The sequence below is a fragment of the Pogoniulus pusillus genome, chromosome 10, assembly GCF_015220805.1.
Source record: "Pogoniulus pusillus isolate bPogPus1 chromosome 10, bPogPus1.pri, whole genome shotgun sequence".
Taxonomy (NCBI): domain Eukaryota; kingdom Metazoa; phylum Chordata; class Aves; order Piciformes; family Lybiidae; genus Pogoniulus; species Pogoniulus pusillus.
The window spans coordinates 40,232,662-40,258,939 of NC_087273.1; the positions used below are offsets into that span (position 1 = coordinate 40,232,662).

The 26,278-nt window shown below is 63.2% G+C and overlaps 2 protein-coding genes across 7 annotated transcripts; one reads left to right on the forward strand and one right to left on the reverse strand.

Moving 5' to 3' along the window:
- Window positions 1-28: 28 nt before the first annotated feature.
- On the reverse strand, window positions 29-10,530 carry NDC80 (NDC80 kinetochore complex component). Of its 5 annotated transcripts, none has more exons than XM_064150346.1 (17): window positions 10,493-10,530; window positions 9,882-10,139; window positions 9,589-9,675; window positions 9,170-9,293; window positions 8,887-9,059; window positions 8,053-8,155; window positions 7,195-7,284; window positions 6,647-6,740; window positions 5,896-6,002; window positions 5,113-5,257; window positions 4,382-4,587; window positions 3,647-3,796; window positions 3,401-3,490; window positions 2,577-2,669; window positions 1,421-1,551; window positions 887-989; window positions 29-729 (listed from the first exon to the last, which is right to left on the reverse strand). In XM_064150346.1, the coding sequence occupies exons 2-17, from the start codon at window positions 9,989-9,991 to the stop codon at window positions 586-588; spliced, it is 1,950 nt and encodes a 649-aa protein (XP_064006416.1). In that variant the 5' UTR covers window positions 9,992-10,139; window positions 10,493-10,530; the 3' UTR covers window positions 29-585. The 5 variants fall into 5 exon arrangements, with proteins under 5 accessions (XP_064006416.1, XP_064006417.1, XP_064006415.1 ...); XM_064150347.1 differs by having other exon boundaries at window positions 9,882-10,045; window positions 10,493-10,512; XM_064150345.1 differs by lacking the exon at window positions 10,493-10,530 and having other exon boundaries at window positions 9,882-10,465.
- Window positions 10,531-11,071: 541 nt separating this feature from the next.
- On the forward strand, window positions 11,072-18,273 carry METTL4 (methyltransferase 4, N6-adenosine). Of its 2 annotated transcripts, none has more exons than XM_064150350.1 (8): window positions 11,072-11,464; window positions 12,319-12,384; window positions 13,103-13,469; window positions 14,960-15,029; window positions 15,774-15,948; window positions 16,167-16,273; window positions 16,797-16,885; window positions 17,717-18,273. In XM_064150350.1, the coding sequence occupies exons 1-8, from the start codon at window positions 11,084-11,086 to the stop codon at window positions 17,860-17,862; spliced, it is 1,401 nt and encodes a 466-aa protein (XP_064006420.1). In that variant the 5' UTR covers window positions 11,072-11,083; the 3' UTR covers window positions 17,863-18,273. The 2 variants fall into 2 exon arrangements, with proteins under 2 accessions (XP_064006420.1, XP_064006421.1); XM_064150351.1 differs by having other exon boundaries at window positions 12,322-12,384.
- Window positions 18,274-26,278: the final 8,005 nt, after the last annotated feature.

A 26,278-nucleotide genomic window follows, 5' to 3' on the forward strand; every position in this document is an offset into this window, starting at 1 on the left:
TGGAAAGATGCACAGCAAAGGGCACAGGCCCTGGCTAAGAACACTTTTTATTCCATTGCTAGTGCTAGAGCTGCTTCTGCTCTCCCCCCCGAGGGAAGGCAGGAGCGGCTGCTGCCGAGGTCAGCACTGAGCTCCCGCCCTAGGAACGTCCCGGTCAGGGTGCGGTCTGCACCCCACTGCTGTGTGCTGCAGGAGTCTGGGCTATGAAAACACACAAGTTAGCGTCTGTGCGGAAGACAGAGCAGCACAGGAGGGAACTGTCCAACCGAGGACTTGGGAATAAGCATAAGAGGAGGCACAGCTCCAGCGCCAAGGAGCTGGCAGGCAGCCCGGGGCACAGAGCCCTGGCACAAGCCCCTATAAAAAAAGCACCACTAAGGTAGGGGACTGGCTCCACCCCAGCAGAGAGAGATGCTTTAGGTTAAAAAAGCTCCTAAGGAGCAGGAACAGAGTGGGTAAGGCTGGAAGAGAGAAGGGAGTGTGGAAAGGTAAAGTGAAAGAGGACAGGGGCAGGGAGAGACACTGCCCAGCATCAGGCTGTCAGACATGAGGGGCACCAAGCCCCAGAGCAATGGCATCATCTCACTAGCTGAGGCCACCTGCAGCACTCAGCCCTTCAGCTTTTTTCTTGTAGCTGTCTAGGATCATGGTCAAGGGTGACAAGAGGTCTTCAGCCATGAGCTCCTCATAGGCTCTGTCAGTCTGTGTGCTCTGCTCATCCAGGTATTTCTAGAGAGGCACAGAAAGCTTATCACAACAGTCCTGGTCTCCCCTGCACGATCTGCCCGGAGCAGGATGGCACTGCTGGAGCTCAGGGAGCAGCCAACCCCTACCTACAGCAGCTGGGCTTGCAAGCTCTCCAGAGAAGAGCCCAACTCCCACTCACCTCTATGGACACCACGTGAGTAGCAACCACTTCCAAAAGGTGGTCCAGCTTGTCTCCAGTTCTCCTGCTCTCCTCTGTTCTGGTTTGCAGAAGAACTTGGTACCTGCAAAGACAGACAGAGAGCCCCATCAAGATCTGGCTTTACCAGAGGTGTTCTGTGAGCAAAGACCTAGACCGAGGCAGATTTGCCCTTGAGTACCCAGCCCAGGAGGACCACATTTGCTGGCGGGTCAGCAAGAAAGGACCTTGGGGGCTGGGGACATGGGACAGGCTCTGCAGGCCCCAGGCTGCAAAGTGCAGGCTCAGGTGTTCAGACACAAGCTGCTTTTCTCACTCTAGGCACGAAGCCCCTCTGGCAAGCAGAGCTGCCACTGGGGCAGAGTCATCTGCTGGCTGAAGGTTCATTGTGGAGGAGAAACATCTGTCAGCAGTGCCACTGAGAGGTGGAGAGGGGCACTGGGGCTGGCCCTCCCTCACCCCTGGCACACAGAGCCCTGGCTGAGCTGCCCAGGCAGCTTGGATTCAGGCCCTTACTGTCGCTGGAGGTCCTGCAGCTCCTTGGTGGCTTCATCCAGGCCCTCATTGACGCCACCCTCCAGCAGCCTTTTGTGCTTCTCCAGCAGCTCCAGCTCCTCTGCCCACTTCTGCTCCTCCTCTTCTGCCTCCTGCAGACACCGGAGGAAAAGCCCAACCCTGCCTAGTTCAGGAGCAAGGAGGAGTTGCTGTTCTCCAGCCCATCAGCCCCAAGAACTGAAGCTGTAGAGATCTGGTGACACCTGCAGCCCAGCCTTCCCTCGGTTCCTCTAAAGCATCTCAAGGCTGCTGAGTTGAACCCCAAAGGGAAGAGAGCTGCACAGTCACTGACCCAGCCCAGAGTGCCAAGAGCTGGGCAAGAAAGCCACTTGTCCGCTATGTCCAGAGGAGCAGGAGATGGGAGTCACCACCTCTGCCAGGGCACTGCCACTGGGGACACCAAGCTCCAGCTAAACTTTGCCAGCAGCTAAATGTCTACTGTGGGCACTCACCGACAGCAGCCTCCAACACCACTGGCATGCTGCAGGCCCCTGGCTGCCACCTGAGATCTGACTCCCTGAGCTCCACATCCACAGCTTGTTGGAGCCATCCAGCAGTAACCAAGCAGTGTCTGAGCTCACCTCAGGAGAGCAGCGGAGCAAAAGGGACAGCTCAGGGGGTTTGGAACAACAGGAAAAGTCTGCAGCCAGCAGGGCAAGGACTCTGGGTCCTGCTTACAACAGGAGTCTGGATGGGAGAGGGTCACAGAAGCACTTGGCTTGGCAAAGGCTTTCCAGCTCACCCACTCCAACCATTGCCTAACTCTGCCCAGGCTGGGGCTGAGCCACGGGCCTCAGCATCACAGCTCTGCCTCTTGGGAACATCTCTGGGGATGGGGAATCAGCCACGCCCCTGGGCAGCTGTGCCAGGCTCTGAGAGCCCTTTCACTGGATTAGTTTATTCTCATGTCTAGCCTAAATCTCCCCTGGGGCAGCTTGAGGCCATTCCCTCTTCTGTCACTTGTTCCCTGGGAGCAGACAACCCCCAGCTTGCTGCAGGCTACTTCCAGGGAATTCAGAGCAAGTCTCAAGTCCAAACACAAATGGTCTCCAAATGTCCTGGGGCAGTGCAAACAAAGCAAATGAAGGACAAATTGTCCTCAGCCAGGAAGTTTTACCTTCAGCTTCTGATGGTAAAGCTCATCCAGCTTCTCAGCCTCTTCCTTCAGCACTTTCACACTGTTGTTCTTTTCCACCACCATAGCATTCAGCTGGAATGAAAGCAGGGCACAGTCACCCACAAGCTAGTGTGCTGTGCTGGGAAAGGAGCTCTGGAGCCCACCCAGCCCAAGCCCTGCCCCAGCAGGGCACCCCCAGCAGCTGCCCAGCAGCACAGTGCCCAGCTGGGGCTGGAAGCTCTCCACACAAGCAGACTGCACAACCTCTCTGGGCAGCCTGCTCCAGCCCTCCAGCACCCTCACACCAAACAACTTTCTCCTGCTCTTCAGCTGCCACCTCCTGGCTTCCACTGTGTGCCCCTTGGCCTGTCCCTAGGCACCAACACAGAGCAAAGCCTGGCCCCAGCCTCTTGCCCCCCACAGCTCCTTCAACTCTTGCTAAAGTCCCCTCTGGGGCTGCTCTTGTGCAGGCTCTCAGCCCCAGGGTTCTCAGCCTCTGCTGCTCCCAGAGCTGCTCCAGGCCCTTCAGCAGCTCTGCAGCCTGCCCTGGGCTCTCCCCAGCAGTTTCCTGGCCCCGGCACTGCAGGTGTGGCCCCAGCAGGGCAGAGCAGAGGGCAGGAGGCTCCAATTCTCACAAGCCCCTTTAGCTGCTATGCTAATCAAAGCCATCTTCTCACAGCTTCCCTTCCCTTTCCCACTCCCCAGGTCTCACCAAGCCCAGCCCATTAGCAAGGCTGGCAGCCTAACTCAGGACCTAGCCCAGGCCAGAGGAGACAGCAGGGAAGTTCCTGGTGCCTCAGCCCTGGCTTTGCCCAACCACAGACCTGTTCCAGAGCTTCCTCCAGAGCCATCTTCCGCTGGGTGGCATCGCGGATGTCCTCCTCCGTCTGGTTCATGATGTCCATGAGGGGACCCTGGGACGCCAGCAGGACGTGGGTCAGCAGGGGTGGGCAGCCAAGCCCAGACCTGCCCCAGACCACGCTGGGGCACTACAGCAGGCTGCCTGGGCTGCCGAAAGGGGCCCCCGGCCCTGGCGCCCGCAGCGGCCTGGTGCCACAGCGCCCCCTGACCTTGATCTCCCTGCAGCGGCTGAGGAAGGCGGCGCCGTCGTCGGGGCTGAACTGCAGTGCCAGGTCGTAGCCCTTGGAGTGCTCAGCGCTGGCAGGGATCAGCTTCAGCTTCCGGGCCAGCTTGTGGTACTCTGCCAGCTGCAGCTCCAGCTGCTCGGGCAGGACAGAGCAAGGCTGCTCAGAGGCTGCTGTCAGCCTGATCACACCGCAGGGCACAGCACGCAGGAAGCTTTGGAATCCCACCGCTTCCAGGACCACATCTTCCCATTCTGCTTCAGGGGCCGAGTGTGGCCCTCACAACCCCCCGGAGCTTCTGGCCCTAAGCACAGCGACAGCCATGCCAAGCATCGGCTGAGCCCTCTTTGCTGTGGCACCTCCACACTAGGGGCCAGCCCAAGGCAGTGTAACCACAGCAGCTGCCAGCTCTGGCTGCACGTCCCAGTCCTGTCCCTCACAGTGCACAAAAGCACCAGCAGAGGATATCCGTGTGGCACTAAGGCCAGAGGAGAGCAGAGCTCCGCATGGTCCAGAGAGGTTCTGCTCTCTTCAGCCTCCACAGCTACCTGCTGCCCAGGAGCTCCTGGACGCCCCCTGCCTAGAGGTACTCTAGGCCAGGCTGGATGAGGCCTTGAGCAAGTTGTGCCGGTGGGAGGTGTCCCTGCCCGTGGCAGGGGCTGGCACAGGGTGTGCCCAGCGGCTCGGCGGCTCCCCGGGAGCAGCAGAGCTGTCACCTACCGCCTCCCTGCTCCGCGCATACTTCATCTCTTCGTTCCACAGCTGCTGCTCCTCGGCCTCCAGCTCCTTGCTGAGCTTGCTGATGGTCTGCTGCAGCTCGTTCTTCTCGCGGTGGATCCTCTCGATGTCGGCCACCGAGTACTTCTGGCTGTCCAGCAGGTGCTGCAGCCGCGCGTTCTCCTGCCGCACGGCCTCGGCCTCCAGCTCTGCGGGCACAGGCGGGGCCGGCAGCTGCGCCTCAGCTCGGGCTGTGCCAGCTCGGCACGGACTTGTCTGCCTTGGGAAACGCCTCCAGGAGCATCCACCCCCCCGCCCGGTGCCACCACGGCCATCAAACCATGTCCACCCCCTCACTGAGCTCCTCCAGGCATGGAGACTCCACCACCTCCCTGGGCAGCCTGTGCCTGTCCCTGACCGCTCCTGCAGCGCAGAAATCATTCCTCATGGCCAACCTCACCCTCCCCAGCACCATTCCAGGCCATTTCCTCCCCTTCTATCAGCTGACACAAGGGAGCTAAGCAAAACCCCAGCTCCTCTCAGGGAGCTGCAGAGAGCCTCCACTTCCCCACACTGCATCCCCCCAGCTCCCTCAGCTGCTCCTCCCCAGCCCTGTTCTCCAGACCCTGCTCCAACTCTGCTGCCCTTCTCTGGCCCTGTCCAGCCCCAGTGTCTGCTCCACCTGAGGCCCAGTCCTGCCTTCAGTCTCCTGCTGCAGACCAAGGCGTCCTTACCTGCTGCCTCCACCTCCTCGGTCACAGCCTCCAGTTTCTGCTCCAGGAGAGCCACGTGAGACTCCATGTTGGCCAGATAGGCCTGGAACTTCTGTACATCTTGCTCCAGAGAGGCTTTCAGCTTCCTCAGGGCCACCCTGCGGTCCTGCGGGGGGCGGGAGAACAGCCACTGCTGCAAGCCCCCACCAGTGCCCCTCTGGGCAGGGCCAGCACAGACGGAGCCTTCCAGAACCTCAGCAGATGCTGCCCTCTGTGGCAGCTAAGTGGAGCAAAGCCCCACAGCCATCACAGCAAGAAAGGCTGGAAGCAGGGCTTGTGCCGTCGGACAGGCACGAAGAAGGCTCTTCCTGCAGGGCACCCACCGCGGCACGCCAAGGGCAAGGACAGCTGGGGGCACCACCAGCACCTCTGCAGGAGGCAGCTTGCCAGCTCCACAGCCATCACCCCATCTCAAACCCATACCATAAGCAGACCCCAGCTCCTCCAACGCCCCTCAAAGGCGTCACTGCTCTGAGTGCCACCTCTGCTGCCCTCAGCTCTCCCCGTGTCAGCACCAGGTACCAGGGAGAGGAGCAGGCAGCTTGCAAGAGCTCTGCAGCTTCTGGGTCAGGACAAGACATGGTGCCCCAAGGGTTCTCTGACTCAGTTTCAGTGGGACCCTCACAAAACACGTGCCCAGGGCCAGAGGGGCTGGAGGCTCCTCAGCAGACCCCTGTGGTGCAGGCGCAGTGCCCAAGCTCTGGGCGGCTCCTGGTGAGAAGGGCGCAGGGCAGAGGGACTCACTGGCTCGCTCTCCTTCTCCTTCTCCAGCCTGGCAAGCTCCTCACTCAGCCTCCTGTTCTCAGCCACCAGCTCCTCTGTCCTGGACTCATCCACCTTGAACAGCTCCTCTGGCAAGGGACAGGAGGGCAGAGGTGGTCAAAGTGACCTCAGCAGGCACCATCACCTGGACAGTGATCCCCAGCTGCAACCACCCCTGGCCCATCAGGAGCAAGCCCACCAAAGGCTCCTGTAAGGAGCTCCAGAGCAGGCTCTTGCCATGACTCTCAGGAGCTGAGCTTCCTGGCTTATAGCAGCAGCCCTACTCAAGCTTCCTTGGGTCAGACAGGAGCCATCTGCAGGGGTGGAACTTAGAATCATAGAACCAACGAGGTTGGAAGAGACCCCCAAGCTCATCCAGTCCAACCTATCCCCCAGCCCTATCCAGTCAACCAGACCATGGCACTAAGTGCCTCATCCAGGCTTCCCTTGAACACCCCCAGGAAAGGGGACTCCACCAGCTCCCTGGGCAGCCCATTCCAATGCCAATCACTCTCTCTGTGAAGAGCTTTCTCCTAAGATCCAGCCTGCAGAGCTCTGCAGTGCTCCTTGCAAAGGCACCCGACACAGGAGAGTGGCAGCAGAGCGTGCCTTGCTCCTCCAGCAGGCTGCACCAGCAGCCAAAGAGGCTTCAGCCCGAGGTGCTGAGGGACTTTGGCTCCCCAAGCCCTGCTGACTTCTCTCAGCCAAACCCCTCCTCCAGGGAACAACTCACTGAGCTTGGCCTCCAGCTCTGCATCCTGCTCCTCGAAGGTGTCTGCCCCCTTCATGAAGAGCTCATAGCACTTCACAGCATAGTCCATGAAGAGCTGAAACAAGGCCAGAATGTCTCCTCTCAATGCTTGCCAGGGCTGTGCAAGAGCTGGAGAGACCAAAGCTGCCCACTCCCAAAACACCTTCAATGCCTTGAGCAAACTGCTGCAGGAATCAGCTGCTCTTCCTCTCCTGGAGGAGCTCTCAATGGACACCAAGGATGTTCCCTGTCCTGTCCCTGGGCTCCACTGGGCAGAGTGTGGCCCCAGCCTCCGCTCCCCCCACAGCTCCTTCAGTTCTTGCCAAACATTGCTGAGGTCCCCTCTGGGGCTGCTCCTGTGCAGGCTCTCAGCCCCAGGGCTCTCAGCCCCAGGGCTCTCAGCCTTTGCTGCTCCCAGAGCTGCTCCAGGCCCCCCAGCAGCTCTGCAGTCTGCCCTGGGCTCTCTCCAGCCGGTCCCTGTCTCTCTGCATGGGGGAGCTCAGCTACCCAGCCCTGGCTGTCCCTGCTACCTTGTTGTGGACAATCCCATCCTCTGTCTCTCCTCCCCAGCTCTGGTCATCGTCAAAGGCTGCTGCGTTCTCCCTCATGGCAGAGAAGAGCTGCAAGGACAGGTGGGGAGGGTGAACAGTGAGACCCCTCCCATCCCACCCCTGTATTCAGGAGGACACTTGGGTAACTGCTGTGGAAGAGGCCATCCTCAGAGCAGGAGCTGGCAGAGGGCATGAGGAGGTCAGCCCTAGAGGTACAGGGCTGGTCTAAAGTCACAGGCTGGGGAAGGCTGGACAGGACCTTAAAGATCATCCAGTTGCAAGCCCTGGGCAGGGGACATCTTCCTCTAGAGCAGGCTGCTCAAGGACCCATCCAACCTGGCCTTTAACACTTCCAGGCTTGGAATGGAGCCTCTACAGCTTCTCTGGGCAGCCTGTCCCAGTGCCTCAGCAGCCTCCTAAGGAAGCATTTCCCTGAACTCCATTTTGGTGCCTCTGAGTCGTCCACTCCCCTTCTCTCAGGCACAAGGTGGTCTGCTGCACACAGCCACTGTCTCACCAGCATGCTAAGAGCTCAGCAAGTACCAAGGAGGGACATCTGCATTTGTCATGGGATCAGGGCACTGGGTGGAAGAGACTCTGCAGATCATGGAGCCCAAATCTTAGTCCAGCACTGCCAGGGCAACACCGACCCACAGCCCTCAGCACCACAGCTCCAGGGGTGGAACTCCACCACTGCCCTGGGCGGCCCAGAGCAGGCCTCGCCAGCCCTTTTGGGGCAGAAATGTTTCTTCCTGCAAGCACCAAAGCAAAAGGTGCAGGAGGCATTTCAGAGAGGGGCCTGCAGGGGCCAGCCGGCTCAGAGCCCACACGCCCTACCTTGACGCAGTCGATCAGCCAGAGCAGCGCTGCCACCATCTGGGGCCAGGTGTGAGGAGCTCCCACCGTGTACATGGAGCTCTTGGACAGGGCAAAGGGGTACCTGCAGGGATGGGAGGACACTGAGCTGCTGCAGCAAGCCCAGCACAGCAGGACTCCCTGCAGGGGACAATGAGCTCAGCTGCCCTGTATCCTGCGCCTGGAAGGGAGGGGAGCCAAGTCCTGAGCACATGGTTTGAGCCCCTTGGAACTCCACAGCGTCTCGAGTGGAAAGGAGCCAGCAGGGCCCTCACAGCCCAGCCCCTGCCCCTCCCAGGCCTACCCAGCACTGAACCATCTGGCTGAGGCTGGAGCCTCTCTGCTGTGAAGCTGGGCTGAGAGTTGGGCTTGCTCGTCCAGGAGAAGAGAAGGCCCCAGGGTGGCTTTAAATGCTCAAAGGGGGATCAGAAAGCTGGAGCAGACTTTTTCTCAGGGCCTGTTGTGACAGGACCAGGGGCCATGGCTTGGACTCAGCGAGATTCAGAGTGGAGAAGAGAGAGAAATGCTTGATGCTGAGGGTGGGGAGAGCCTGGCCCAGGCTGCCCAGAGCTGGGAGCTGCCCCGTGGCTGGCACCAGTGCAGGTCAGGCTGTTTGGGGCTGTGAGCAGCCTGCTCTGGCTGGGGATGTCCCTGCTGGGGCTTGGACTGGATGGCCTTGGAAGGTCCCTGCCCACCCAACCCCTTCTATGACAGCTGCTGCTGAAGGGAGAGCTCTAAACAAGTGCGCTGGAGGCTGGCAGCGTTTGCAGCCCAGCTCTGCCCTGCACAGCTCTCAGCTAAGGGGCACCACCTTACCCAAGCTCTTTGAAGAGCCTGGGGATTTCCTCTTCAAACTTGGAGCCAGGCAGCTCGTAGGAAGGGCAGAGGAAGCCATAGATGAAGGTGAAGATCTTGAGGAAGTCCTTCACCGAGGGGGACTGCAGGGACTTGATGGAAACGCTGTGGGCGTAGCCGTTCTCGGCCAGGAACTGGCAGGGAGCAGAGCGGGCAGTAAGCGCCCGGCCCTGGCCCAGGACTCAAGCCGTGCCTCGGGCAGTGCCCTGCACGCCCAGCAGGGAGGCCTGGTGCCAGGGGTCACCTCGGAGAGCCGCTTGATGCACTGCTGGACGAAGGCCTTGTCGTGGAGGGGCCTGGGGTCCTTCATCTTCTCCGTGCCGAAGACGCCAAACTGGCTGCTGCGGGAGCCCCCAGCCCCACTGGCTCTGCGCAGACAGCAGGCACAGCCTGGGCCAAGGCTCCAGGCCCCCAGCTGCTGCTCGCCAGCCCTGCTCCCCAGAGCACGCCCCAGCTTGGCTGCCCTTCTCTGGAGCTGCTCCAGCCCCTCAGTGAAGTGCAGCTCCAGAGGGCAGCAGGGCAGGCAGGGCTGGGGCACGCTGGGAGGCTCGGGGCCCAGAGACACAGGCAGCGAGGCAGAGCTCGCTGCAGACACTGCTCTACCTTAGGCAGAGGTGCTGAGGAGCTCAGTTGTGCAGTGCCCCCATGCCACCAGCTCCATACCTGTGCCCGACAGAGCTGACTTTCCTCTCTGCAGTGCCAGGCGTGGGCTTGCTCATGCTCAGCTTCCCAGACACGCCTCTGTCCTTCCTGAGGGGCAAGGAGAAGCAGATGCAGCACAGGCAGACCAAAGGAGCTCCTTGCAGGACCTTCCCATGTCAACCGCCTCTGCCGGGAGGAGCTCTCTCCTCGCTGCTGCCCCTTGGCTGCAGCCCCTGCACCCCAGCTCAAGCCCACCCCGGGACACCTGCTCAGAAGGGGTCTCCAAGCCCAGCAGGAGCATCAGCACCACTTACATCTGGGGCGTCTGGAGGCCCAGGAGACCCATCCTGTTGCTGTCCTGCACCCTCAGAGCCGTGATGGACTGGCGGCCGCTGCTGCCGGCGATGATGGAGCTCCTCCTCATGGCGACCCGTCCGGAGAGAGCAGCACCGCAGCAGCCAGGAGCGAGGAGCAGGGGCTGCAGTGGGCACACAGGCACCTCCGAGAGGAGCAGGAGGAGCAGCGGAGCCTTGCTGCGGGACTGGGACAGCTTCCAGAACCCTCGGGTTCTCCTTAGAGAAAAGCAGCCGCGGGCAGGGCGGTGGTGCCCGTCAGACACAGCCTCTCCCCGGCGGCAGGGCCAGGCTGACTGCTCGTCCTTCGGGCCCGCTCGCTTCTAGGCCACGGCTGCCCTTCGCCGGACCCGCTCCAGCCTCTTAACGACCAAAGCGGCAAAGGCGCGGCAGGACCGAGCACAACCGCCCACAGTAACACCGCCGTTAAACCGCACCTAGCCCAAACGGGGCGGGCACCGTCCCCACGCCGCGGCTCCAGGGCCTGTTCCCCCTCCACAGCCCCTGCCCGCGGCTGCCGTCCTGCCGCCCGCCCCACGCAAGGCGACGCCGCCGCCCCCGGCGCTTGCCGCCGCCGCCGCTGGCCGCAGCCCCTCCCGGCGCTGGCCGCCGCCGCCCCCGGCGCTTACCGCCGCCGCCGCCCGCCTCCGGCGCTGGCCGCTGCCGGCCGCTGCCGGCCGCTGCCGCTTCCTGCCGCTGCCTCGGGCCGCTGCCGCTGCCGCTCCCCGCCGCTGCCGCTCCCCGCCGCTGCCTCTCCCCGCCGCTGCCGCTTCTCGCCGCTGCCTCTGGCCGCTGCCGCTTCCCGCCGCCGCCGCGCCCCGACTTTCAAACCAGCCACCCCTGCGTCATACGGCGCGACGCTGCTGACGCAAAAGCGAGCGCCGCGGCGACGAGATGTGTCGTCACTTCCGCTCGCCCGCCCAACCAGTTCCCCCGGAAGCGGGCAGACGTCACGTCCGCAGAACAAGATGGCGGCGCCCAGGGGCGGCGGAGCGGCGGCCGTGTGCGGGTGAGGCGCGGCCGGGCCGGCCCCGGGGCTCGCCGGGACGGGCCGGGGGGAGCAGCCCTGCGGCGGCCGCAGCCCCGCGCCGCACCGGCTGCAGCGGTTGGTGCTTTTCCGCTCGGTGCCGTCAGGAAGCGCCCCGGTGCGGGCTCCGGGCGCCATGGCGGTGGTGCACCGGCTGGCGGCGGGCTGGCTGCTGGATCACCTCTCCTTCATCAACCACTGCGGCTACGAGGTGCGGGAGTGGCCTGCCGGGCCTGGAGCCGGCGCTGCTGCCCCGGGCCCTGCGGCGCCCTGCGTGCCGGGGGGCAGGCCCGAGCCGGGCCGAGCCGGGCGGGGAGCCGCCGGCAGGAGATTCGTGTTCCGGGAGGAGCTCTTCGACGTCCCTCAGCCGCACATAGCTGCAGCTGCCGGGGAGCGGCTGCGGCAGGGCTGCCCCGGCCCGAGCCCCGCGGCGGCAGCCGGAGCGGCCAGCGGCAGGGCGCAGCAGGCGGCAGGAGCCCGGGGCGGTGCCGCAGGCCCCGTGTGCGCCGCGGCGAAGGTGCGTCCTGGCGTGCGCTGCCCGCGGCCGCTCGGGAACGGAGGGGTCCGGTGCTGCCCTGCCCCTGCCTGTGCCATGGAGCCGTGGGGGGGGCCCTGCTGCTGCCCTGCCCCTGCCTGTGCCATGGAGCCGTGGGGGGGGCCCTGCTGCTGCCCCTGCCTGTGCCATGGAGCCGTGGGGGGGGCCCTGCTGCTGCCCCTGCCTGTGCCATGGAGCCAGGGGGCTGCTTGGCCTGCAAGGGAGCTCAGGGTCACGGGGCCAGCCCTGCCCCCAGCAGTGCCAGGGCACCACCACCCCATGGTCCCCAGCAGCACAGCTGCAGGGCTCTGAAACCCCTGCAGGGCTGGGGACTCCAGCACTGCCCTGGGCAGCCTGGGCCAGGCCTACACAATCCTTTGGCACAGAAATTGCTCCTCGTGGCCAACCTGAACCTCCCCCGGGACAGCCTGAGCCCACTTGATCCTGTGCTGCCTGCTGTTGCTGGGGAGCCCCAGCCTCACTGCAGGGCCCTGCAGAGAGCAGTGAGGCCTCCCCTCGGCCTCCTCTCCCCCAGGCTGGGCAGCCCCAGGCCCCTCAGCCCCTCCTGGTGCAGGAGGGCAGCAGCCTCTGCACAACAGGAGGCAGAAGTGCAGGCCCCGTGAGGAGGCCCTGGCCCTGTGCCAGTGGTGAGCACTCCATGCCTCAGCAATTGCTCCTGGCTCTGGCCATGCCCCTCAGCTGGCACTGTGGCTGCTGCCCAGGCTTGTGCAGCTGACCCAGAGGGCAGGGCCCCTCAGCAGGCTGTCCCCAGGGGGGCAGGACCAGGAGGGCCTCAGCCCCACAAGCACTCTGATGCTGCTCCCTTCTCCCCCCAGCAGAAGCGCAGGAGGCAGCGGGAGCTGAACTCGGGGGAGGAGCAGGCCCTGCAGTACCATGCCAAGGTGAGGCCAGCCAGAGGCAGCTGGCATCTGCCTGGCACTGACTTGGGCTCAACTCCTGGCTGCAGACCAGCTCTGCTCTCCTAGCTCCTGCCACTGAGGGGAGTCTCCAACTCCCAGCTGCTGTGGTGGGAAGGCAGCTTCAGAGGTGAAAAGGGACCTGCATGGAGCTCTTCCCCCCCAGCCCAGGCAGTGCCTCAGCAGAACCCCTGGGAGGAAATCCTGTGCTCAGTCCCCCCAGACTCACACAGCCCCAGCAGGGCACCCACAGCACCCACACCCACAGTGTGCTGGGAAGGCAGCTCTACAGCTCCCCCATCCCAGCCCAGCCCCAGCAGGGCACCCCCAGCAGCTGCCCAGCAGCACAGTGCCCAGCTGGGGCTGGAAGCTCTCCACACAAGCAGACTGCACAACCTCTCTGGGCAGCCTGCTCCAGCCCTCCAGCACCCTCACACCAAACAACTTTCTCCTGCTCTTCAGCTGCCGCCTCCTGGCTTCCACTGTGTGCCCCTTGGCCTCTCCCTGGGCACCACTGAGCAGAGCCTGGCCCCAGCCTCATGCCCCCCACAGCTCCTTCAGCTCTGGCTGAGCATTGCTGAGGTCCCCTCTGGGGCTGCTCTTGTGCAGGCTCTCAGCCCCAGGACAGTGGTTTGGTTTCTGTCTCATTTCCTGATCCAGGAGGTACTTGAAGCATTTCCCCTGTCTCTTGGTGCCCATCCAGGTCAGAAAGTTCATCTGGGAGGGCACCCTGGGCTTGGTGCAGGAAGGCCTCAGGAGTGGATTCCTTCACCCCACTGCTGCAGGACCGGGCCACAAGAGGAGAGCTGTCCCTGGGCACACTGTCTGTGGGCTGGCTGAGCTGTGTGACATGGCCAAGCAGTTCCCAGGCATGGGGGCAGACCAGCAGAGCCCTGTGCAGGTGCTGGGTGAGGAGAGCTCCCTTGCAGAGCAGGACCTGCTCTGCTGCCTCACAGAGAACGCCTCCAGCTCTGCCAAGATCGTCGTGGTCATGGGGCAGCAGTACCTGGTGCCACCGAGGAGCAGCTTCCTGCTCTCTGACGTCTCCTGCCTGCAGCCCCTGCTGAGCTGTGAGTCCTGCAGCTGCTGGGGCTGCCCTGCTGCCAGGGCAGGTCACCTCCTGGCCAGCAGCCGTGGGCCTGGAGGAGCACAGCTGCTTCAGGGTGCTGGTTCTGGCCTGCTGCAGGTGATGCTGTGTTAGCCCAGCCCTGGCCCTGCCAGCACTCAGCACCATGCCTCCGGGCACGGCCACTCCACCACTGCCCTGGGCAGCCTCGAAGGGCAGAAATTGTTCCTTGTGGCAGGGCAGGTCTAGGCTGGATATGAGGAGGAAGTTGTTGGCAGAGAGAGTGATTGGCACTGGAATGGGCTGCCCAGGGAGGTGGTGGAGTGGCTGTGGCTGGAGGTGTTCTTGCCAAGCCTGGCTGGGGCACTGAGTGCCATGGTCTGGTTGGTTGGGCAGGGCTGGGTGCTAGGCTGGGCTGGGTGAGCTTGGAGCTCTCTGCCAGCCTGCCTGAGTCTCTGATTGTATGAAATCTCTCTCTGCAAGTCCCTGAAGTGGGAGTGAGGTGGCAGGGTTGTCTCTACTTCTAGAATTAGGTGGTAAAAGAAGAAGGAATAGTCTGAATTAGACCAGGGGGGTTTAGGTTGCATATCAGGAAGACTTTATTTCCTGCAAAGAGTGGTCAGGCATTGGACCAGGCTGCCTGGGGAGGTGGTGGAGTCGTACCTGCAGGTGCTCAAGAAACTTGTGGACGTGGCACTTTGGGACGTGGTTTAATGGCCATGGTGGTCTTGGATTTACAGTTGGACTCGATGACCTGAGAGGTCTTTTCCAACTGAAACAATTCTATGATTCTATGATCTCTGGTGCAACCTGAGGCCATTTCCTCCTGTCCTGCCCTGGGAGAGCAGTGCCCAGCTGGCTCCAGCCTCCTTTCAGGGAGCTGTAGGTGGTGAGGAGGTGCAGAGCTGGTGGGAGGCTCCCCACGTCCCAGGTGGCACTCAGGGCTGCAGCCCCTCGCTGCCCCTGCTGCACAGCCCTGCTGGCAGCCTGCAGGCAGTGCTCACCTCTCACACCTGCCCTCTGCCTGAGGCCCCCAGACCTTCAGAAGCTCATGGAGGGCTCTGACTCAGGTCACACAAAGGTTGTCTCCTGGGGTAAGCAGCCTAAGCACCTCTGAAGCCAAGCACCACACACTTCAAACTGCAAGGGGCTGGGGCAGGAGGGGGAAATGCTTCCCCACCGGGGTGGGGAGGCACTGGGACAGGCTGCCCAGAGAAGCTGTGGACACTCCAAGCCAGGCTGGGTGAGGCTTTGAGCAGACTGTGCTGGTGGGAGGTGGCCGGGGCTGGGCTCTGGAGGTCCCCTCAGCCCAGCCCACTCTGGTTGGTGTGGCTGGAGGGACACAGCCGTGCCCGAGCCTGGCAGCCTCTGGCTGGGCAGAGGAGCAGCAGGCTCTGGGGGGTGCCCCTCGGCTGCTTCGCCCTGGCAGGTGCACTTACACTGCTGCTACTGTCTGCCTGTCTCTGTCTGTCTGTCTGCAACTCCACTGCCCAGGCAAGAAGAAGTTCGATGTCATTGTGCTGGACCCGCCCTGGGAGAACAAGTCCCTGAAGAGGAGCAAAAGGTAATTGTGGCACTCGGGCCCCAGGGGGTTGCCAGTTCAGCTCACACAGATGAGGGGCACCTCAGGGCCAGCCAGGAGCCCGGCAGCCATCCAGTGCCACCGGCCTGGAGGGCAGCAGGGGGAGCTGCTCCTGCAGCAGCCAGGGGCTGGCATTGGAGCCTGCCCCCATCCCCTGCCGCTGTTTGGAGAAGTGGTGGCTCTTGGGTGACCTTTCAGCCTGCCACTCACACAGCCTTGCCCTCGCCCAGGCCCTTGCCATGCCTCTGTGCTGCAGCAGAGGGCCTGTCCCTGCTGAGCTTGGAGCTGGCTGCGGAGCTGCTCTTCACTCAGCAGCTTGCTCCGGGCCTGCAGACAGAAGATGCCATCTCGTTTGGGAGCTCTCGAGGGCAAGGTGGGCACCTGGGCCTCAGAGCCACAGCCCAGGGCCTTGCTGGGGGCACTTTGGGCTGCTCTGGCTTGGGAGGGTCCTGAAAGCTCAGCTGGGCCCAGGCCCTGCAATTGGCAGGGACGTTTGCCCGAGGGAAGGGTGCTCAGCCTTGGGCGAGGCCTGCAGGGAGCAGGCAGCAGTGCAGGCTCAGCCGAGGGTGTGGCACAGGCTGGTGGCTCGCAGCTGGCACCCAGAGCAAGGCCCTGGTGCCAGCCCTGGGTGCCCACCCAGCCCCTGTCTGCGTGGCTCCTGCAGCAGCACTGCTGGCCCCGAGCTGGCTGCCCTGCACTCACTGCTGTCCTCTCCCCGGCCCGCAGGTACAGCACCCTGGCACCCTGGCAGATCCAGCAGCTCCCTGTGCCTGCGCTGGCAGCGCCCAGCTGCCTGGTGCTCACCTGGGTGACCAACAGGCAGAGGCACCTGCGCTTCGTCAGGGACCAGCTCTACCCTCACTGGGCTCTGCAGCCCCTGGCAGAGTGGCACTGGGTCAAGGTGAGGGGCAGCTGCGGCTTCCCTGGCATCTGTGGAGACCAGAGGGGCTTCTGCTGGGCATCACAGAAGGGCTTGGGCTGGCAGGGGCCTCCAGAGCTCTCTGGTGCAGCCAGTGCCTGGTCTCCACTGTCTGCTTTGCCCTGCGAAGGGCCTGCTGGCACCAGCACCTGCCGTTGGTGCTGTGCTGCAGTGGTGACCGCTGGGCTCCCTCCTGCCAGATCACCAGAGCTGGAGAGTTTGTGCTGCCGCTGGACTCGCCGCACAAGAAGCCCTACGAGGTGCTGGTGCTGGGGAGAGCTCCAGGAGACGCCAGGGAGGCCTTCAGGTAGGGCAGGCTGGTGCTGCTGGGTGCCTCTGAGGCTGTGCCCATGCCAGCTCTGCACAGCACAGGGCAGTGGCCCCAGGTCTCCCCCAGAGCACCTAAACGTGGGGATACTGGGGGGTGGTGGAGCCCTTGGCCTGCTCCTTGTGCTTGCTGCTGCTGAGGACCTGGCTCAGAGCAAACCCTGCTGGGTGGAGTTGCCTGTGCTGGCAGCTCCGGGGGGAGCAGGAGGCCTTGGCTCAGGCTGATGCTCTCTGTGGGGGGCTTGGTGGTGGTGTCCACGTCAGGAGCACGATGGTGGTTCTCAGGGGCCTGGGGGCTGTGCTTAAGGACTTTCTGGTGCCAGTGCTCAGGGTTTCCTAGACCTGCTGTTACAGGTTATGGCTGAGCAGCCTTCAGACCCCCGGGGGCTTCTCTGCCTCCTCTGAGCGTTTTCTGTGCCCCCCCGCCAGGCGCAGGGGCTGTGTGGGAGCTGCAGCACCGCTCCTGCTCAGCTCAGCGCCCTCCTCTCGCTGTGTTTGGGCAGGGCCCCGCAGGCCGAGGCTGCCGTCCCGGAGCAGAAGCTGATCGTCAGTGTGCCCTGCAGGCTGCACTCGCACAAGCCCCCCCTGGCCGGTAGGTGGGGCCTGCGGGGCTGCGGCTGGGGGCTGGGCCGGGCAGCTGGCATGAGGACCTGCCTCTGGCGTGTGCCAGCTGCGTGCCCTCAGCACTCCTGAGACTGCTTTCATGCCCCTTGGTCGCAGGATCCCCAGTCACAGCGTGGGGGGTGAGGAGGGACCTCTGGAGCCCACCCAGTGCACCCCCTGCCCCAGCAGGGCACCCCCAGCAGCTGCCCAGCAGCACAGTGCCCAGCTGGGGCTGGAAGCTCTCCACACAAGCAGACTGCACAACCTCTCTGGGCAGCCTGCTCCAGCCCTCCAGCACCCTCACACCAAACAACTTTCTCCTGCTCTTCAGCTGCCACCTCCTGGCTTCCACTGTGTGCCCCTTGCCCTGTCCCTGGGCACCACTGAGCAGAGCCTGGCCCCAGCCTCTTGCCCCCACAGCTCCTTCAGCTCTGGCTGAGCATTGCTGTGGTCCCCTCTGGGGCTGCTCCTGTGCAGGCTCTCAGCCCCAGGGCTCTCAGCCTCTGCTGCTCCCAGAGCTGCTCCAGGCCCCTCAGCAGCTCTGCAGCCTGCCCTGGGCTCTCCCCTGGCTCTGGCAGTGGGGAGCCAGCACTGGCCCCAGCAGTGCAGCTGTGCCCTCAGCTGGGCAAACAGGGGCAGAGACCCTGCCCTCCTGGCAGCTCTCCTGGAGCCCCCTGCAGATACTGGAAAGGCACCAGAAGGTCTCTGGAGCCTCCTCTTGTCCAGGCTTCACAGCCCCAGCTCTCCCAGCCTGAAGAGTGGTCTGTTGGCTCTTGTCCCCTGCTCACTCCTGGTATCTCTTCTCTCTCCTCCCTGCCAGGGGTGCTGGCAGAGTTTGTCAAGCCAGAGGTGCAGTGCCTGGAGATGTTTGCCCGCAGCCTGCAGCCTGGCTGGACCAGCTGGGGAAACGAGGTCCTGAAGTTTCAGCACATGGATTATTTCACTCCACTAAGGGATGAGAGCTGACCTGGCCCTTTGTGCCCCCACTCTGCAGCTCTGTTCCTTCTCCTCAGCCTGCTGCTGCCACTGATGGTGTGCTCAGAAGGTACCAGAACCCCAGCGTGGGGGGGGGCGGGGGGAAGAGACCTCTGGAGATCTTCTGGCCCAACCATGGTCACCCACAGCAGCTGCCCAGCAGCACAGTGCCCAGCTGGGGCTGGAAGCTCTCCACACAAGCAGACTGCACAACCTCTCTGGGCAGCCTGCTCCAGCCCTCCAGCACCCTCACACCAAACAACTTTCTCCTGGCTTCCCCTTTCTGTCCCCTGGCCTGTTGCTGAGCACCACTGGGAAAATCTGCCCCCATCCCACCCCCTTCAGCTCCTGTCTTGCACCCCAAGCTGCTTGTGCTGACTGATTAAAGGTTTCTTAGCAGTGCCCTTTGCTCTTGCCCTTGCACTACCCCAGGCCAGCAGGCTGTATTTGTCCTTTCTGATGCTGCAGCAGCATTTGGGTGAACAACAGAGGAGTAAAGGAGACCTCAGTGAAGCTTCTGGCACTTGCTGGCTGCAGCAGGAGAGGCAGAGCTGCTGCAGGAGCTGCTTGTGTTGATGGTAGCAATTCAGCAGCCCCCTAGAAGGGCCCCAGCTACCTCCCATCCCTCCTCATCTTCGTTTCCCTGGGCTGGCCTGAGGAGCTGGGCAGGTTGTGGCGTTCACCTCGAGCTGCTGGCAGCAGTTTGGAGTGGTTGTGTCTGCACTGTTACTGCCCACAAGCTGGGCAGTGGCTCTGCAGGGCTGCTGGCTCTGCTCACCCCCCAGCAGCTTCTCTGCCCTCACTGCCAGGTGTTCCCTCCAGTACAGCTTTTTACTCCCCACCCCCAGCTTGGTTTCTCCCCACTGGGAGGTGGTTTTCCCCCTTTGGAGCAGTGAGGAGGCTCCCAGACTGCACTTGCCCTGCCTGTGTGCAGCCCACAGGTCAGCCACGTCAGCAGCAGTGGCAGCCTTGTCTGCTCCACATCCTCTCCAGACCCTCCTGTAATTGCCAATAAAGGGATGAGCAGGTCAGGAAACCACCTTCCTGCTGCTGCCAGCCCTGCCAGGGAGCAGCCAGCTTCAGGCTCTGCATCAGGACAGGCTGGGGGCTGAGCTGCTGGGGAGAGGAACCTGGGAGTGCTGCTAGAGCCAGCTGTGTATCCTGCTGGCCAAGGAGGCCAGAGGTGTGCAGGGCAAGGGAGCTTCTGCCCCTCTGCCCTGCTGAGGCCACAGCTGCAGTCCTGGGGCCAGTGCTGGCTGCCCAGTCCCAGAGCCAGGGCAGTGCTGCAGAGAGCCCAGGGCAGGCTGCAGAACTGCAGAGGGGCCTGGAGCAGCTTTGGGAGCAGCAGAGGCTGAGAGCCCTGGGGCTGAGAGCCTGCCCTGGAGCTGCCCCAGAGCTTCTCTGGGGTGGAGAGGTGCTGATGTGGTGCCAGAAAGGCAAAGCTGCTCTGAAGGGTTAGAAACCTGGGAAGAAATGAAGGAGCACAGGAGAAGGGGAGGCTGGGGAAACACAGGAGGGTGGCAAGGGGCTGAGGAGGGCAGGTGGGGAGCAGCACCTGGTAACCCTGCACAGGGGCAGTGTCCCTCAGACACCCTTGGGGTTTTCCTTGGTTTTAAGGAACCACAGAATCCCAGAAGGAGCTGCCCAAGGCCTCACCCAGCCTGGCCTGCAGCACCCCCAGGCAAGAGGCAGCCACAGCCTCCCTGGGCAGCCTGTGCCAGGCTCTCAGCACCCTCACACTCAACAGCTTCTACCTCAGCTCCAAACCATTGCCCTTGGCCTGGCTCAGGCCCCCTCAGCACAAGTCCCTCTGCAGCCTTCCTGCAGGCTCCCTCCAGGCCCTGGCAGCAGCTCTGAGGTGCCCCTGGAGCCTTCTCCTCTGCAGGCTGCACCCCCCCAGCTCCCTCAGCCTGTGCTCACAGCAGAGCTGCTCTGTCCCGGCTCAGTTCACCAGGGAGCTGGGAGCTGCCTCTCCAGGGCAAGTCCATCAGGTGTCACCATCCAGCTGCAGAAGCTCTGCTTTAGAGGATGACCTGGAAATGTCTCATTAGCATCTGACCTTTAGTGCTGCTTTTGAGACTTCTCTGACGGCAGGAGGACTGCACCAGTGCGGGTGGCTTGGAGCAGTGATTGCTGGGGGTGAGCTGTGCAGAGTGGGGAGGCTCCTGCAGGAGTGGAGTGAGTGAGCAGCTCCCACCTGGCAGTGGAGCTCAGGCTGGTGGAGCTGCCTCTAGCACAGCCTGAGGCTGTTTCCTCTTGTCCTGTGCCTTGCTGCATGGCAGCAGAGCCCAACCCCAGCTGGCTGCAACCTCCTCTCAGGGAGCTGCAGGGAGCAATGAGGTCTCCCTCAGCCTCCTCTTCTCCACACTGCACCCCCCAGCTCCCTCAGCTGCTCCTCCCCAGCCCTGCTCCAGCTTTGCTGCCCCCTCTGGCCCTGCTCCAGCCCCTGCCAGTGCTTGTGCCATGCTCTCCAGAGGAGTCCCCGTGGTGCCCTGTCTCAGCAGCCTGTTCCCCGCGTCCCGGCTGCGTTGTCAGCTGAGGATGGGCAGCAGGCACTGCAGCCCACTGATGGTGGCACTAGAAGCCCATCCCTCTGCTCTGCTGCCCAGGAGCTGGTGAGGAGCCTGCAAACTAGCTGCCATCAGGCCAGCAAGGATCACCAGGGGCAGCAGGTGGTGGCATCCCCCTTTGCCCGGGGTCTCATTCTAGCCCCAGGGCTGGGAGGGAGCCCTGGGTCGGTGTGTGGGACCTGCCCTGCAGCCAAAGCAGCTCTGGTTGCTGAGGGCAGGTGCCAGAGAAGGTGCCTGGGGGTGAGCAGCAGGCACAGAGGGCCAGGCCCTGCCTGTGTAGGGTCCAGCTGGGCTGCTCCAGCCCTGGCTGGTGGCTTCTGCTGGCTTGGGTCCTGCCTGCCTTACTGAGCTGAAGTCTGCTCTGCTGCTCCAGCAGCAAGGAGCTGCCCAGGCCCTGCCCTTGGGTGGCACCAGAGCTGTGGAGGCTGTTGGGAGGCTCAGGAAGAGCTCCTGCCTCAGGAGCCTTTGAGGAGCTTTGCCTTCTGCTTTGGACACCTGCAGCAGGTTGCCCAGGCCCCTTGCTGCCCTGCTGGTGTCTCAGCACAGGCTGCTTGGAGGGCTGGCAGCAGCCTTGGCTGGGCTCTCCAGGCCTGAGGTGCTGGTGGGGCCAGCTGGGCGAGCAGCACCCCTTGGCCCTCAGCCAGTCCAGTGGCACTGGTGGCTACAAGGTGTGGCAGCAGCCCCAGAGGTGCCCATGGCTCTTGCCTGAGTGCCAGCCCCTCTGGGTGTTGAGGGACACCTCCTGGGGCTCAGCGCTCTGTCCCAGGGCTCCCAGAGCTCCAGCATCTCCTCAGCTGGGCTTTGGCTCACATCCAGCTGAACCCAGTGGCTGGGCAGGTCCTGCTACTGGAATGGAGCTTTTGGGTTGCTTTCATCTTCTCCTCCCTCCTGAAATCCACGATCGAGCAAAGAAAGGGAAGCAGAGCTGGAAGGGCTCCTGCTCCCACGCCCTTTTGCTGAGGGCACCTCCGAAGCCCTCTGCAGAGAGCCTGCGGAGCAGCTGGTGCTTGGCTGGCTCCACAGCAGCGCTGGGAGGCAGCACAGCAGGGACTGGCTCTGTCCCGCCGGGCTGCACCTCCCCTGGGCCGCCAGCGAGCAGCCGGGAGCCAGAGCCTGTCCTGGCCTTGGGCTGCACAGGGCTTAGAAAGAGACTCTCCAGTTCCGAGGGCATGGAAGTGCAACTCCCAGAACCTCCCGTGTGGTGCGGGTTTGGCTGTGCTGAGGCACGACCTGGACAGTGAGGGGCTGGAGCAGGGCCAGAGGAGGGCAACAGAGCTGGGGGGGTGCAGTGTGGAGAAGAGGAGGCTGAGGCAGACCTCCTTGCTCTGCAGCTCCCCGAGAGGAGGCTGCAGCCAGCTGGGTCTGGGCTCTGCTGCCTAGGAACAAGGCACAGGACGAGAGGAAATGGCCTGAAACGGTGCCAGGGCAGAGTGAGGTTGGCCATGAGGAACAGTTCCTGTGCTGCAGGAGGGGCAGCACAGGCTGGCACAGGCTGCCCGGGGAGGTGGTGCAGTCCCCACTCCTGGAGGGGTCCCAGAAAGCACCTGGGGCCATGGTTTGGGAGCCATGGTGGGGCTGGGCTGGGCTCGGTGCTCTCAGACGGCTTCTCCCCCCAGGCGGTTCTGTGCTTCCCTCGCCCCTCTGCCGAGCTGCTTCCATGATCTTCTCTGCGCTGGAGTAGTTTCCATGACGACCCCCCTGTGTGACACCATCTTGTACAACTCCCTTGAATGCAGCCAGCAACTTCCAACCCCCCCAAGTGCTTCTTGGAGCAGCCTCTCCTGTTGCCTTGGCAACTCCCTGCCCAGCGCCCCCAGCGCGTGGGTCCCACCAGGGAAGCTGCCCCGCGGTGCACTCTGCCCACGGCAGCTGCCAGCCCTGCACTGCTCCCATCCCAGGGCTGCTGACATCCCATGCCCTGGCCCTGCTGCCTCTGCCTGCCCCTGGCACAGACACCCGCGGCTTCAAGCTGGCGTGCCCAGGGTGAAGGGCGGCACAGCAGGAGCACTGCTGCTGATCCAGGGGCTGTGCTGGTGGGTCCTGTGGGCAGTGGTGGGTGCAGAAGGGAAGCTTGGGCCCCTCTGGCCTTCCTGATGCACTGCATGTCAGAGAATCCCCACAGAGTGGTGGGAAGGGACCTCTGGAGATCATCAGATGGAGCAGGCTAAGGAATCAGAGCCATGGAATTTTGTGGTGGGAAGGCAGCTCTGGAGCTCCCCCAGCCCTGCCCCAGCAGGGCACCCCCAGCAGCTGCCCAGCAGCACAGTGCCCAGCTGGGGCTGGAAGCTCTCCACACAAGCAGACTGCACAACCTCTCTGGGCAGCCTGCTCCAGCCCTCCAGCACCCTCACACCAAACAACTTTCTCCTGCTCTTCAGCTGCCACCTCCTGGCTTCCACTGTGTGCCCCTTGCCCCTTGGCCTGTCACTGGGCACCTTTGGAAGGAGACTGGCATCTCCTCATAACACCAGGCCAGCAGCTCAGGGGTCAAATCTTCCTCCTCTCCCAAAAGAACTACGAGTAAAAGAAAGACCCAAGACTGCCCCATGCTGGGCACAAACTGGCAGGAGTTGGTGGCTCCAGAGGCCTTCCCTAATAGCACTGCCTAGAGAGGCAGTCTGGAGAGCTCAGCTACCTCCCTGGTCTCTGCCCTGGCCCCAGAGGTCTCTTCCAAGCTCAGCAGCCCTAGGAGCTGGAGCTGAGGTGCTGACTGCGAGGCAGCTGTTCGTCTAGGGCAGAGCCATCACCCCTGCGCCTCGTGTCGGCTGCTCCCTGCCTCTCTCCTGGCAGGAAATGATCTGCTGAGGCCATCAGACCTGGCTCTAAAGTGCTGCACAGTGGAAGGCTCATTAAGGGCAATGAATAATTAAGGCCGAGGAGATCAGGGTGGAGATGTACAAGTTGGAAGCTCTGCTGGAAGGAGCTGCGCTTGTCCCTCCTTCAAGGGACCCCAAGCGTGGCAGCCTGGGTGGGCTAAAGGGTAACAGCAACAGATGAAAGGACAACAGGAGAGCAGCAGAGCTGGGCAAGGGTCTGGAGGGCAGCGCTGGGGAGGAGCAGCTGAGGCACCTGAGGGGATGCAGTGCGGGGAACAGGAGGCTGAGGGAGACCTCATTGCTCTGTGCAGCTCCAAGAGGAGGCTGCAGCCAGCTGGGGTTGGGCTCTGCTGCCTGGGAACAAGGCACAGGACAGAAGGAAACAGTCCCAAGTTACATCACGGGGAGGTTGAGGTTGGACATGAGAAGAAACTTCTCGATGGAAAGAGCTCTCCAAGCCTGGCCCAGGCTGTCCAGGCAGGGGACTCAATCCCCATCTCTGGAAGGGCTTGCAAGAGGCACCTGGGACTTGGCTTAGTTTGGGTTACTTGGCCATGAGGAGCAGTTTCTGTGCCGCAGGATTGGTCAGGCACTGGCACAGGCTGCCCAGAGTGGTGGTGCAGTCCCCACCCCTGGAGGGGTTCCAGGCAGCTGTGGCCATGGCACCTGGGGCTTGGTGGCCGTGGTGCGGCTGGGCTAGTGCTGGACTGGATGGCCCTGGAGGGCTTTTCCCCCTAAAGAATCCCACGGTTCCAGGACCCTGGGGACCACCAGGCTGCCCCAGCACTTGGGCTGCACTCGTGGCCGTCCCTGCTGCTGAGGAACAGACTCACTTCCAAGAACAGTAAAAAGGGGGGGATGGAGAGAGTCCTGGTGAGTGGCACTCCAGAGAGCACACAGGTGGTGCCAGGCAGCCCTGCAAAGCTGAGGGTGTCCTCGGGGGGTGCAGGGAGGACAGAGCCGAGCAGCTGTGACTTTAAATGCTGCTAATTCAGGAGATGCTGCTCTGTCATTATCACAACTCATAAAAAATGTATGGTTGCCATGGCAGCTCTCACGTGTGGGGCTGCCTGAGCAGCTCCTCTGCCACCAGCCAAGCCACAGACCCCCCCCCCCCCCCCCGGCATAGCTCCCCCAGCCGTGACACATCCTGCTGCTGGGGTGAGCTTCAGTGCCCCTGGGTCCAGGTGCTGGTCTGCCAGCACTGAGCTGTGTGCTGCTGGACTCACTACAGGGCAGGGATGGCACCCAGAGGGGCCTTGACAGGCTTGAGAAGGGAGCCAGTGCCAACCCCACGAGGTGCAACAAGGCACAGGGCAAGGTCCTGCAGCTGGCCTGGGCCAGGCCCAGGCACAAATCCAGGCTGGGGGCAGAGTGGGTTGGGAGCAGCCCTGAAGAAAGAGCCTTGGGGGTGTTGGGTGCTGAGCAGCTCCCCAGCACCCAGCAGTGCCCTCCTGCAGCCCAGCAGGCAGCTGTGTGCTGGCTGCAGCCAGGGGAGGGTGGGCAGAGGGCAGGAGAGGGCATTGTGCCCCTTGGCTCTGCTCAGACCTCACCTCCAGTCCTGCCCCCAGCTCTGCTGTCCCCAGCAGGAGGGGGGCACAGAGCTGCTGGAGAGAGCCCACAGGAGGCCACAGAGATGAGCCCAGGGCTGGAGCAGCTCTGCTGTGAGCACAGGCTGAGGGGGCTGGGGAGGTGCAGCCTGCAGAGGAGAAGGCTCCAGGGGCACCTCAGAGCTGCTGCCAGGGCAGTGTGAGGGTGCTGAGAGCCTGGCACAGGCTGCCCAGGAAGGCAGTGGCTGCCTCCTGCCTGGGGGTGCTGCCTGGGGGTGCTGCAGGCCAGGCTGGATGAGGCCTGGAGCAGCTGAGTGTAGCTGAGAGGTGTCCCTGGGCATGGCAGGGGTTGGAGCTGGAGGATCTTTAATGTCCCTTCCAGCCTGAGCCCTGCTGTGGAGATGTCCACGTGGAGATGTCCACGTTCATGCAGTGTGTTGGTGGGGCTCTGTGCTCCAGTGGGATTAGATTTGGATCTCCTCAGTGGATCCCCACTCATTTTGCTAAAGAAACCCATCCCTTAGTCACGGAGCACTTCATCAGCCCAGGAGCAGGAGGAGGCAGTGACATCAGAGAGCTGAGTCACGTCTGCCACACTGGTGGGGAAGGAGGCAAGAGGCCATGGAACTCGGTGGAACTCTCCAGCACAGAGCCCGTGGAAGGCAGAAGATCAGAGCTCAGCTTCCCTGGTGCCTGCTGGCCCAAGGGCTTCCCAGCAGAAGAACTTCTTCACTTTGAGGGTGCTGGAGGGCTGGAGCAGGCTGCCCAGAGAGGTTGTGCAGTCTGCTTGTGTGGAGAGCTTCCAGCCCCAGCTGGGCACTGTGCTGCTGGGCAGCTGCTGTGGGTGCCCTGCCGGGGCAGGGCTTGGGCTGGGTGAGCTCCAGAGCTGCCTTCCAGCCCCTCCAATCTGGGATTTGGGTTCCTGTCACTCTGTGTTCCTGTACTTGATTTCCCCAGGGCCCATGTGGCCAATCTTGTGCTCCCCAGTGAATCCTTCCCTGAAGTATCTCCTCCCCTGTTGCAAACTCTGCTCCCCCTTTCCCCGGGGGCCTTGGCTTGGGGTTTGAGGTGCGCTGGGATGCGGCTCTGGCAGCCTGATCTTCGGGAGGCCCAAGGTGCTGAGCCCTGGGCAGATGGGTCTGGCTGAGAGGTGTCCCTGCCCATGGCAGGAGGCTGGAGCCGAGGCGCTCTGAGCTGCCCTGGAGCTGAGCCACTCTGGGGTTCTGTGTCCCTGCTGAGTGCAGGGGGGGTCGGCTCAGGGGACCTTTACACCCAAGCCATTCCCTGAAGCATGCCCAGAGTGGAACCTCTGGCGGAGGCAGCCTGGCGCAGCGCTTGCTGCCTGGGCTGCTGGGGTGCCTCGAAGAGCTGTGCCCCGGGGCCGGGGGTGCCTCGCTTCTCTCCGGAGCCAGCTCCGGCACAAGGAGGCCTCCCAGGCTGAGCTTCCGCCGGGGCCGCTCCGGCAGCGGCG

What these genes read in the sequence shown, in the direction of transcription:
- NDC80 (XM_064150346.1), bottom strand. Translation starts at nt 9,991, where the DNA reads ATGAGGAGGAGCTCCATCATCGCCGGCAGCAGCGGCCGCCAGTCCATC. An exon ending in GGCTGATCGACTGCGTCAAG is followed by an intron (nt 7,285 to 8,052) that starts GTAGGGCGTGTG and finishes CTGTCCTTGCAG; the next exon opens with CTCTTCTCTGCCATGAGGGA. An exon ending in ATGCGCGGAGCAGGGAGGCG is followed by an intron (nt 3,797 to 4,381) that starts GTAGGTGACAGC and finishes CTGCCCGAGCAG; the next exon opens with CTGGAGCTGCAGCTGGCAGA.
- METTL4 (XM_064150350.1), top strand. Translation starts at nt 11,084, where the DNA reads ATGGCGGTGGTGCACCGGCTGGCGGCGGGCTGGCTGCTGGATCACCTC. An exon ending in CAGAGTGGCACTGGGTCAAG is followed by an intron (nt 15,949 to 16,166) that starts GTGAGGGGCAGC and finishes CCCTCCTGCCAG; the next exon opens with ATCACCAGAGCTGGAGAGTT. An exon ending in GACGCCAGGGAGGCCTTCAG is followed by an intron (nt 16,274 to 16,796) that starts GTAGGGCAGGCT and finishes GTGTTTGGGCAG; the next exon opens with GGCCCCGCAGGCCGAGGCTG.